Here is a 13,180-nt window from a genome sequence, read left to right as displayed (position 1 = left end):
AGCTTAAGGCTCGAGGCCATTGGGTCTGGGTGGACAAGACAGGGACTGACTTGACGTCTCAGAGACCTGGTGGCGCTGGGGCCCCCTCGGGCTGTGACGGTCCGGGGGGGGGGTGTAAGCCAGCGGTGGATGCTGGTAGAGGCCAGGGAGGGCTGGCGGGGCGCAAGATGGCCTCCAAACGCCGGGGCGAAGCAGTAGGGGGGTCCGCGGCGGCCTGCCCTCCGTCGCGGGAGCGGGCATCGTCGGCGCCGGAGTGTGAATTTGTGCCTGGTATGAAAGGAAAAGGTGCGAAGAGAGTGGTGAGTGAGGTACGTAAGGTGCAGTTTGAGGATGAGTTTGAGGAGGAACTTGATTATGAGTCTGACAGTGAGGAATTGGAAGAGGGTGAGTTGCGTGAGGTGCACAGAGGGAAGGGGAAGGCGGCAACGAGACGGATTGGTGTTTTACAGGCACCGCAGGCCACCAGCAGTGGGACCCAGACGGAGAGCAAGAAAGCCCAAGGGTGCAGTTGACGGGATCGGGCGGTGCCAGTGAAGCTTACAGGTGAGGGTGCTTGGTGGGAGGCGTGGGAAGATGGGGCAGAAGTGGACGAAAGAAGGCATGTAGGTCGGTAGGTGTTGGGGAGGGGTTGGTGCAGGAGGTGGGAGCGCCGATCAAGAGGGCTGACTCGGCAGGAGAGGGGATACAGTTAGTGGGGGCTGGCGTTCAGACGGATAAGCTGGGGGAGGCCGAGGGGAAGGAAGAGGCGGGAGAGAAACATCGGAAAAAGTTGCCATACATGGGGTTGGCTATGCCCCTAGAGTCACACTTGAGAAGACAAGGGCTAGGATTTGGAAGCATGAATATGTGGATGTGTTCAAGTTGTTGCATAGGGAGATTCAGGCCAAAGAAGGTTCGAAGGAAGAGGAATGGGAGTTGACGAGAAGGCCATGGGTGGCGGTGAACATGGAGAATTGGAGGTCGGCCTTTTTGATCTATGCGAGCATATATTGTGAGAAGCATCATGGAAAGGGCCATCGCGTTATTGAAGTATATGGATATCATACGCAAGGCGCAGATGCACTTTGGTGGGTTTGCATGGCTCAGCTACGACGAGGAGTTTAGGGCCAGAATCAGTGTTAACCCCGACAAGCCATGGCGGGAAGTGGATCAGGAGCTCTGGGTACAGTGGATGTCTTCCAAGCAGTCGTCCGCTTCTACACACACGGCCAGTGGGCTTCCGGTGGCATATCGGTCCTTTCAGTCCTGTCCCGCCCAATCCGGGGCGGGGGGACAAAGCGGTGCAGGGGGTACAGGGGGACAGGTCTCCACCTCCACGGCATCAGGGCAGTCCAATAAGATTGGGGGGGCTACCACAGGGGCATGTTGGAACTTTAACAAAGGTTTTTGCACCCGCCATCCTTGCAAGTTCAAGCACGAGTGCTCTAAATGTGGAGGACGCCACCCGGTCACACAGTGCTTCACGCTGGCCACCACCTCCGAGCAATGGTGGATTACAAAAGGGAGAGGACAGGCTGGACCGAAGGGCTCCTACGCCGGTTAAGGTGGAGGTCATGGGGCCGTGGCTCTCTAGATACCCGGGAAGCGGCGCTGAAGATTTTTTGGGGATTTGCAGAAGGTTTTCGCGTGGGTTATCAGGGTCCTAGGGAGAGGAGATGGGCGGAGAACTTCCGGTCCGCGAAAGAATTGCCGGGGGTGGTGGAGTCCAAGCTGCGTAAGGAGGTGCTGGAGGGTAGAATTGCGGTTCCTTTTGCCACATGGCCGATGCCTGAGCTCATTATCTCTCCGCTGGGGGTGGTACCCAAGAAGGAGCAAGGGGAGTTTCGTTTGATTCATCACTTGTCTTGGCCTGAGGGGACATCGGTGAATGATTTCATTGCAGTGGAGGATTCCAAAGTGTTGTACGCGTCGGTGGATGATGCGATCGGGTTGGTGAGGGCATGTGGACGGGGAGCGAATTGGCTAAGTGTGACATCAAATCGGCGTTTCGCCTCCTCCCCATTCATCCGGCTGGTTTTGCGCTTTTAGGAATGCAGTTTGGGGGGGCGATTTTTGTGGACAAGGTTTTGCCGATGGGATGCGCCGTGTCTTGTGCGTTGTTTGAAACGTTCAACTCCTTCTTGCAGTGGGCCTTCACGGACAGAAGTGGCCACCGGTCGGTGTCCCACTATTTGGATGATTTTTTGTTTGTGGGGCAGGGACAGACGGGGGAGTGTGGGGAGGCTCCACGGCAGTTTCAGCGACTAGCCTGTGACTTTGGAGTTCCCTTGGCGCCGGAAAAGATGGCTGGGCCTAGCTGTTGTTTGACGTTTTTGGGTATCGAACTGGACTCTGTGGCATGGGCGGCGAGGTTGCCGCAGCAGAAGGTGGGGGAAATACAAGCATTTTTGGTGCAGGTGGTGGGGGAACGGAAGATTGACTTGAGGTCGGTGCAGCGACTTTTGGGTTTGTTGAATTTCGCATGTCGAGTTGTGCGGGCTGGCAGGACTTTTTGCAGACGCCTACGCAAGGCCATGTCAGGGGTGGTGCTCCCCCATCACAGAGTCAGGATATCCATGGGGTTGCGGGCAGATTTGCGGATCTGGCATTGCTTTCTGAGCGATTTCAATGGTGTATCCTTGGATTTTGTGGATGACAGGATGGTGTGGCAGGTGCAGATTTTCTCAGACGCGGCTGGCTCGAAAGGTTTTGGTGTCTTCTGGGATGGGAGGTGGTGTGCAGAACAGTGGCCGGAGCATTGGTTGAAGCAAGGCAGGAGCATCGCGTTTTTGGAGTTTTTCCCGTTGTTGGTTGCGCTTCATTTGTGGGGACGGGTATTCCAGAACAGGTCGGTCTTGTTCCATGTGGACAACAGGACAGTGGTAGATTTGGTGAACAATCAGAAGGCAAGGGATCTGCGAGTGCTGCGCTTGCTGCAAAGTTTTATGCTGCTGTGCCTGCGTTTTAATGTGCTGTTTCACGCGCAACATGTGCCGGGCGCCAGGAATGACATTGCGGATGCATTGTCTTGTTCGCAGTGGCAGCGCTTCAGGAGGCTGGCGCCGGGAGCAGAGGCTTGTAAGACCATGGTGCAGGAGGGTATCTGGAGCTGGGGGGAGTGAGAGTAGTGGACCTGGTGGAGAAATCTATTGCGGACTACACAAGGCGCGCGTATCGGTTGGCTTGGTCTGAGTTGGGAGCATTTTTGGGATGGACAAGTGTGAATTGGCATATGTCCCGGGGCAGCTGTGAGCAGGGTGTGATAAAGTTTGTGTTGGACTGCATGGACAGAGGTCTGTCACAGGTTACGATTGCAGGGAAGTTAGCGGGCATTTCTTTTTATGGTATGGTGTATTTTGGAGTCGACCCAGCGAAGAGCGAGTTGTTGAGCAGAATGCTAAAAGGCTGGGGTAGGGTGAGGGGGGGGTTGGGGGGGAACTTGCGGGAAGCGATCACGTTTGATCTGTTAGTTGAAGTATTGGCGGAATTGCAGCATTGTTGGTATGATGCTAGCGAGTTGGCGTTGTTTCGTTTGTGCATGACGTGGATGTTTTTTGGGGCATTTCGGGTGTCTGAGTTGTTGGGTACGAAAGGTGCGCCTGGCAGGTGTTTTGAGGATGTGCGTGTGGATGGGGCGCGGTTGGGTATCTGGTTGGGGCATTCTAAAACAGATCAGGTAGGGAGGGGCAAGTGGGTATGGTTGTGTGAGCCGGGATGGGCAGGGGCTTGCCCGGTGCAGGAGTGGAGTGCGTTTTGCCGGCAGGCTAGTAGGCTGGGGGGTGAGATTTTTTGTTATGCTTCTACCAGGCGGGTTGCAGCGTTTCAGCTGCTGGCGGATTTACGGATGGCATTGAGGTGCCTAGGTAAGGACCCTGCATTGTATGGGACTCATTCGTTTCGTATTGGCGCGGCAACGGCGGCAGCCCGGCTGGGGTGGTCTTGGGAGAAGATTAGGCGGATTGGTAGGCGGCAGCCCGGCTGGGGTGGTCTTGGGAGAAGATTAGGCGGATTAGTAGGTGGAGGTCTCGTTGTTGCGAGCGGTATGTGCGAAAGTAAGGGTTGGTGTGGGCACTGGGGTGCGCGATGGCTGCTGGAGCGGTGGGGATCTGTGGCTTTGTACTAATCTCCTTTTTCTTCGTAGGTTGCGTGGGGGGTCCGGGAGCCAAGACGGTTACCTGGATCGTTGGACATTCTTTTGTGCATTGGGCATCCAAATACACGGACAGGCAGGTGTATGGTCGTAGCCTTGGCTAGTCACCACGAGGTACATTGGTGGGGCAAGAGTGGGATGCGCTGGGGAGCGCTGTTGCCCTGGCTGACAAAGAAAGTATCGCAGAGGGGTTGCCCGGACATGCTCATTATCCATTGTGGGGACAATGATTTGGTGAAGCAATCCGGGGTGTCTCTTCTTCATCTGATGCAAAGGGACTTGGAGGCTATGAGACGCAATCTGGCCGGCGCCTGCATTGTATGGACTGAATTCGTTCCACGTCGGATTTGGAGGGGGACATTGAAGCCCGCAGCTGTCGAAAGAGCAAGGAGGAAACTGAATAGGGCAATGCGAGCTTTTTGTGGGAACTCTGGAATCAAGTTGATTGCTCACACTGATTTGCGGCTCGAGGAGCCCCTTCTTTTTAGGGACGACGGGGTGCACCTTTCGTATATGGGCAATGCGTATTATATGATGGAGTTGAGGGATGTCATCAGTGGGTTGTGGAAAGAGTCCATTTGGTGCCGGAGGGAGTGAGGACGAAAGGTGCACTTGATGGGGGTGGGGCAGGTAACCGCCCTCCGGGGGTTTCCTGGTTGGCGGTACTTGGGAGGCGGGGGAGTCCATGACGGGCATACTCACCCTTCCGGGGAGGGGGATACGGGTGCAAGGCGGGGGTGCATCATGCAGGAGTGCGATGGCTGAAGATGATGGAGGAGGTTGGAAGAGAAGTGATGAAGCGAATGGGATAAGTGAGGAGGTTGCTGGGTGATGCAGGAGTGAGTATTTGGTGTATGGGAGCGTATGGAAGAATGAGAGACACGACGTTGGGGATTGTTGGTGGGTTGATTGATGTTGTGTTATATGTTGTTCAACCCTGTCCGAATAAATGGCCTTTTACGCTAAATAATGGCGTGGAGTGGTTATTGTGCGAGTTACCCACAGATAGCAAGCAGCAGATGTTGGCAACGCATATGTGACGCGAATGAGCTACTTTAATAAGATGGCATTTAAGTTAACTGTTGATAACAAAAAGTACAAGCACACACAAGCACACTCACATCCCACATGTAATTTACCATGGTAACGTTTTGGAATAGAAACATGTGACCTGCAGATTGCACAATAGCTCTGCTGCTAGAACATTATGATACCAGACAGTTGTACTCTTACTGCTCCATTACTTGGGCATAGCTGTCGGGTTTGCCCTTTGAACGTTTGCTCATTCAGTTCTGAACCCTAATCTACCATAGCTAGCAGCTAACATGCACTACTCCTTCCACAAAGCCATTCCTACTCTTGTGGCTTTTTTGTAACCCACAGTCAAAAATCAAAGATTGAGCTTCAAATAACCTGAATTTACAAGGGTGCTGATGCAAAGATTTCTGAGCCACTTTTTTCGACAAGTCACACAGGCCTCTTTGTTAGCATGATCCATCAAACATTCCAACCCCATAAGAAGCAACCATGAAATGCACAGGAGCTTATTACGGATCCATTATTACATTGTTGCAGATTTTCCTTTTAACACGAGGAGAGAATTTTACATTTATGCAAATAGATTTTTACTTTTTCTATGAAATGTCTGCTGGTATGAAATGTTAAAATCGTTCTCCCTCAAAGTTTCATGGCACAAAGTGATGAGAAGGTAAAAGTGCAGGGATGGGAGACTGCCACTTTGGGAATAGCTGTGACTTTAGGCCTCGTCTGAACTGAAGGTGATTTTGAATGGTATGGAGATTTTGAAGAATTTGGCATAATGCTTTTGATGAAAGGTTGACGAATGAGTATCCAACTTTGCCTCATGCAGATCCACAAAACTTTGAACACATAATGGTCTCCGAGATTTACAGGGTGGTTTGTGTGGTAACAACTCCATTTCAGGCAAGCAAATTCAGGGAAATTCTTCCAAGAGGCTCATTGGGAAAAACAAATAGTCTTGAAGTGGTTTCGATGATCAACTCTGAGCTAATGAAGCTTCATGAAAGTCAATAGAAGCTTTTTACAACGTCTCACGCTTAGCAGCAAATTAGTTGCACATTTTAGTTTTTCTTTGCTACTTGATAAATGCCAGCTGCTGGTTCCCCTATTTTTTCTGCTTAAAAGCCTGACTTTTAGACCACGTCTTTGGCCTAGGATCTGCTGTCCAGGCAAATTATGATAAGATTAAATTGTGTAAGCTATGATACGATTACTGAATTCAGATCGGGACTATCCAAAAACAGCGACATATGTTGCAGTAACAGTGAGTGGAACAGATTCTCATGTGTATCCCCACCTAAAAGTGACTCCAGTGAAATGCATAAACCCTGATGTATAGCTAATGGATTTGCCAGACGGAATTTCTCTGAATGAATAATTTGGCAATTTGTTGCTCAAATAAGTTTTACCTTTTAATCCATGTGAAATATACTGTGTTGCATACTTTTAAGCTAGAATAGATAAAGTCATCAAACCAATTGAATCATCTGGGCTAAGCAGCGTCATTAACATATACACAGCTTGCCTTTCAAAGTGACTATATATAATATCCATGTGATGGGTGGAAGGAGCTGGACTGCACTGTTTGCCCAGCCATTGGACGCAATTTGTTTAGGATTGTTTAACTAGGATGTTTACTACTTGGGCATTCTGGTTGCTCAGCTCTGTATGGTATGACATTCTACTGGTGGAATACCAGAAGGTGCTCTGCTGGAATATCCTTGACGTGGACTACAGTAAACTGGCGAAACACTGGTGGAGTTAGAGAGCAAAAGGGAGCTCTTTCCCCATGGAAATCCATCTACACTGTTGAATTTTGGTCTGCAAGTGACCATTGAAGAATTCACCTGACACAATCTGCGCGTCAAAAAGAATAACTCATGCAGTAGCAAAAGTGGGATTGGGTACTCTGGGGCCATTTTGTGGAATATATTAATGACCATTTCAATGATTATCTAAAAAACTTTTAAAACCCATTTTTAACCCAGTGACATTCAAATCAAGTTTGTAGCCAAAAGTGGTGGAATGCTCCTTGTTTGCTATGCTGAGAATAATTCATGCATCTATTAACGGAATAGTGGAAGAACTGCTGCTATGATCTGTGTGCATTTCTGACCAAATTACTTGCTTTAAAGAATGAGGACTAACGGTTCCATGAAAAGACCTACAAGATCTTTAGATCCTGCCCTCCTGGAAATAGGTACCTGCTTGTTCGGCAATTTGTTTCCTGAGAAATTGAAGTGCTAAACCCTGAAACTGTCTTGGACCCTAAGAGGCTGTTGCATCAGTTAAACTGAAGTTTACTCAAATGCTACAGGGAATACTGTTGAGAGCTATGTCAGTCGTGGGGTGACCTGGACTTGCTTCTTCACTCTTCGCATGCTCTATAAATTCGTCAAATGGCTCCCTATCAACACCAGACAAACCGTATCTCAAGCCCTAGTCACCAGTCAGCTGGACTACCGCAACGCACTCTGCATAGTAATCACCATGCACCTCCTGAAGAGACTTCAGACAATACAGAACTCAGTGGCCAGACTCATCCTCGACTTCCTCAAACAGACCCACTGCACCCCCCAACTCAAGAAGCTCCACTTGCTTCCCATTCAGAAGATATGTCAATTCAAGATTCTAATCCACACCTACAAAAGCGCTTCACAATCAAGGACCAGCATACATCACACACCTGTGCTTCTCTTCCCTCTTCCTCGCACACACCCCCTGCATTCGCCGAAGAAACAGTGGGGCATGCTCATTCTCCTACCTCACGGTTAAATCCTGGAATGACCTCCCCTTCACCAATGCACTGCTTCTTCTCTTCTGAAATTCAGACAAGGATTCAAGACCTGGCTGTTCAACTGAGCCCCCAAGTAGCTTTGCTCTCACGCCTGGATACCCTCGTGGGTGATTAGCCATGCTCTATAAATTCGATTTTGATTTTATTTGATATGATTTGACACCCATAACCATGATCAAAAGGAAAGACATTAAGATGACTCACCTGGAGGAAAGGAAATTAGCATAAAATCCGCTTTAAAAGATAATTTCACTAGTAAACCTTCTGTTGCTGAACATCTTTTATTTTTCACAGGTTGAAAGCTCCAAATACATTAAATCATTTAAGACTAGGATAAACCAGTAGTATCTATCTGACAGAGGTGCTACCTAGCAGAATGCAACACCACTTCCTTGGCCTTAGATCTTTCATTTAACAATAAAGGTATCAATTTTACCCTCACAAATCCAATCTGACCCTGTGAAAAATAGCTACATCTAAACAGGTAAATCTACCTGCAACAAACTGCTATATTTGAACTAGCTAGGAGAGCATGATCCACTTCCCCACTCAGAGCTTTTTTCCAGATGCTAAATGTTCATCAAGGGCTCCCACAATACATATCCAAGGACCCATGCTTTGATACAGGCTTCAAGCTAGTCTTGCTTGGCATCACTAAGTTCAAAATCCCATTACATTTTCATGTGGGTTGTTGCCATGAGGTACCTAGATTCTGTCCAGATGTATTAAGGACCCTCTGATATTTCTTGATTGCTTTTGTCTTTTCAAATGATAAATGGTGCAACAACTTTAAACTTTGATTTCAAATGGCCATGCTCCTTTTTTCTATATTTTGACTTCACTTTCACCTAAACGTAGTAAAGAACTTTAAGTTTGCTATTTCTATAAATTATTGATATTTTACTTGTGTCTTAAACACTTCACACATATTCAGTGGAAGAACTCAAGCCTTGCAGCACAAAGGCATTGCCGATAATCATGTGGTGGAGTCTGATTAAATACAGCAAACATCGGGCAAAACCTATAATAAAAAAAACAGTCTTTCGTCATTGACTCAGCTTCCTTTAATCCATATAAGTAAGTATCAAAAATGGCACCTTGGCTGCTGACATCTTTAAATGAGTTTGGATATTGACCTTATTTACCCAGTCAGAGCAGGACAAATGATTATTATACACCCCATTGATGATTGAAAACTTGGTTTTATTACAATTTATCTTTACAGTATTTTGGTTTAAACATATCAGACTCAATCATGCATGTCCAGGGTTTCTCATCTTCTAAATGTTCTAAGGCACATGCCTTGTATTGCAGAATACATTGAATCAGCTCTTAATTCCACCAAAGAGTATGAGGAAGAAAGCAGTAGGGAAGGTATTTTCCACCACTGCTCGCTCCCTATCCAACTCACACCATGGCGGTCTTGGATAAATGCAACTACATCTGTTTAAGAAGTTGCTAAACACTCATTGTTTCAAATAATTATCTGCGTTCTTCAACCTGCCCAGTGCCCTGATACACTTTAGTCTTTGGCACTTTAAAGACATTGATATGATTCGATAAGATAAAATAAGATATGATATGATGGAAATCTCTCAGTTGTTTATACGAATGAGTCAATTGGTTGGTGTAACATATTGTAACTCAAATGTCTGCATTAGATGAAAAAGGATTCCTTTTTATTGGCTTCTAATTAATAAATATCTACCTGAGAGAACGTGAGAAAGTCTAATCACAGACACAATCCACATATCACTACACCCTATTCACATAATATATGAGGATGTTCGTAGAAGGGGTGTGAATGGGAGAGGAATACCTTGCAAAACAGGGTATTCATGGTGAGGACCTATGCAATAAGTGGCAATATTCACTTATTAAAGAGCGATGCATTTGCCTAATATTTAAAGGTTGGACACAAGTGTTATTCCCCATTTAGGAAGTACACACACAAGCACAGTTACAGAGAAGCTAAACAAACTTTCCGCTCAACTTACCAACACACGAGAGAATTCTACAGACACAAATGATGAGATGTTAGCGGGGAGTCTCCTTTTACCTGCATCCACCTCATAAAAACGCCTGTCCAGTATTCAATCTCATGTATCTTCATTAGTGAGATCTTATTGTCTCTCTTTAATTTGGTTTTATTGACTTCTAAAAGACTAGCATTGTTGACCCTGGTAGTCTGCTATAAATCCAAGGTTTCTGAAATGTTATGATGTTAAGATGATCTCAAAGAAGTATTTGCAGATAACAATGTTTTTGCCATGCATCATTCAAGCAAATTTAGCACTTCAAAAGAGGTGGATCTCGCAATACATTCATATCTGTTATTTGCACTCATAATACTCACATTAGGACCAGGTGTTTGCTGGGTTTCCTTTGTGGACTACAGGGTAAAAAAGACAGAAAATATTATGTTTACTACCTGGTATTAGAAATTGACTTCCCGACAATACATACTTTGTCCTGTTTCATGTACAATATAATTGAGTCAGTTTGTTACTTGAGTTGCTTGTTTTTCTTTATTAAACACAGAAGTCATGCAAGACAGCTTCTTTTGTTGCATCTGCTTTGGCCTTCTTGACGTGATTGACTTTGTTTGTGAAACAATGTTGTACTAAGAGCTCAGTTTTGTCTCCAGTTATGTTAAAAAAGTTAGCGAGTCAAGGTTACCACTGATACGTAATGTACCGAAAGATTTGTCATTAATGCTGGCCAAATATCCACACATTTTAAATTTCTACAGAAAAACAATACGGTCGTTCAGTAGGTAGCTTGGTTTCTTGGCAAGGAACACAAGCGATCTTCTCTTTTATATTTGCATTAGACCTATATTTTATTTAAATCTCTTGAAAATGTTTTTTTCCAGTAAGAACCAGGCCCTGAGGAGTTCTAGCGCTGTACATGAGTGTACATACGCTACACATAAATAGGAGAAATTGTTTAACATGACACAAAGAGCAACATACAATTACACATAAATATCATATGCAGCATATATGGGTTAACTGCCGAAAACCACTGTAGGAAATTGACTGGCCCTCTTCCCCAAACCATTATAGGCCCCAGGGAGCCACACCCACCCCGGGCCAAAACAAACAAAAACGGGGATGGAGCTGCAAAACTCACCCTCTCTGAGTCTCTTTAGACCCTGGGACCCCACTGCCAAGGCCTTTATTTATTAAAGGGAGGGAGCCACATGTCCCCCTCCCTAAGCCTTCTTAGGCCCTGAGGGCCCCATCTCCCAGGTAAGTGTAGCGCTGAGCAAGACGTGAAGACATGAACCGCGTCAGCTCCCACAAGTCTACAACAAAAACAATGATCCTCCGGCCGAAGTGTCATAATGAAGACCCAATGCAGGGTGTAATACCAGTCATTAATACATTTGAGATGATGTACCTTGATACGGGATACATTCGAGGCTGAATGAAACAACAGATTACTATAACGAAGGTCAGCACAAGTGACTTACATGTTAAGCAGGGCACTCCACTTACTGGCCCTCATCTAACACTGGTCAGCCACCTAATTATAAAATAACAGCTAGACTGACTTATAGAGCAGCCTGATATCTCTTTTGCCTGGGCATTCCTAATACGGTCGAGGCAACCTTGTCCATACAACTCAGATCCTATCCCTTAAGGCTGAAGATAAAGATAAAATTATGCATATGCAGATGTCTAAAAAAGACTGTTGATGGAAGAGGAACCTGTTACTGTACATTATCAAATGAGGAGTAAACTCTACCATCAAATAGTTGGCCTAAAATCAGGAGATTAGCCTTTCTTCATGAATTTAATAGGGATTGGTGTAGTAGCCCAAGTATATAAGCTGGTTGAACTGGATAATGCAGTTGAATATTCTCTTAATGGAAACCCGGATAAGATGGAAAACTTTCAAAGTCTTGAACAGGGTTGCTTGCAAAATATTGTGTCTACTATCCCCATACCGGGGGCTATCGATTTCCCCAAAAAAACACCTCCGACCCTTGGTCTAGGTCCACTCTCCCCGCAGCTCTGCTATGCCGTCTCTTACTTCCAGACCCCGACCTCCTCCTTGGAAGGTTCGAGACTGCTGCCCGCTCCTGTGCCTGCTGCCTGCTCCAACTGGGACCAGACTGCCTGCAACCACCGTAACCTTTCTCAGCCGTTATTTCCTTTTCTTAATTTTTGCCTTTTGTCCCACTGTTATTGTGCCCATCTGTATCTTGCTCTTATTCCACCACTGTTTTTATTTTCTCGTGCCTGCCTGTTCCTATCGCTGCTGCTGCCCCTGCGGCCCCTCCCCCCCCCAGAATTCCCCCCAGGAATTCCTCTCCAGAATTTCTCCCTGGAATTCCCCCGCCGTCCCAGCCTCTCCCTCCTCCCCTACTTAATGAAGGCCACTGCATGGCCGCCAGCGGGCGCGCCAAAGGCAAGCCCGTCTGTGCCCGTCTGCGACCCGACCGCGGCCAGCACCAAGAACCCTGGATCTCCCACTACCCATCGCTACAACACCACCACCCTCCTCGCACTCAACCCGGGAAGACTTAGAGAATGCCAATAGGCCTCGCCAAACACGACCCAAGGCCTGTTCTCCTGCCTCCACTGCCACCAGACCCTCACCGCCACCCCGGCCTCCAACACCGCCAACGCCAGCACCGGCGAAACCCTACAATGCATCCTCCTCAATGTACGCTCTGTACACAAACACGCCATGGAAATCTGGAACCTACTTAACTCCTTCTCGCCCGACATCGCCTTCTTCACAGAGACCTGGACCAACGCATTCTCCGCCCCCGACATCAGCACTGCCATCCCAGATGGATACAAGATCCAGAGGAAAGACCGCCCCAACCACCCAGGAGGGGGCCTCGCCATCACCCACAAGAGCACCCTCCGCCTCACCACCTCCAGCTAAACCTTCTCCTCCGCAGAATACCTGCACTTCCATATCCAGGCCACCCCCAAAGCCACACTCCGAGGAACCCTCGTCTACACACCCCCCGGCCCCCGAACACCCTTCGCCATCACCATCACCAACTTCATCGCACCCCACGCCATCGCCTCAACATACTACATACTCATTGGAGACCTGAACTTCCACCCCGAGATCCCCAGTGACCCCAACTCCACTATCCTTTGTGACAACCTCGCCAGCATCAGACTTAAACAACTCATCAACACACTGACCCAGAGAGCAGGACACACCCTCAACCCCATCTTCGC

General features: G+C 47.6%; 1 protein-coding gene across 9 annotated transcripts in view; it reads right to left on the bottom strand.

The window, feature by feature from the left end:
• BCAS1 (brain enriched myelin associated protein 1) overlaps positions 1 to 13,180 on the bottom strand; it is a 452,678-nt gene that overhangs the window by 103,676 nt on the left and 335,822 nt on the right. For all 9 annotated transcript variants that reach the window (XM_085619124.1, XM_085619120.1, XM_085619122.1 and 6 more), the window contains one exon: positions 10,324 to 10,359. In XM_085619124.1, the coding sequence (XP_085475250.1) occupies positions 10,324 to 10,359 (36 nt within the window). The remainder of the gene's footprint in view (positions 1 to 10,323; positions 10,360 to 13,180) is intronic.

Source organism: Triturus cristatus, chromosome 7 (assembly GCF_964204655.1).
Source record: "Triturus cristatus chromosome 7, aTriCri1.1, whole genome shotgun sequence".
Lineage (NCBI taxonomy): Eukaryota > Metazoa > Chordata > Amphibia > Caudata > Salamandridae > Triturus > Triturus cristatus.
This window is presented reverse-complemented; position numbering and strand designations above follow the sequence as displayed.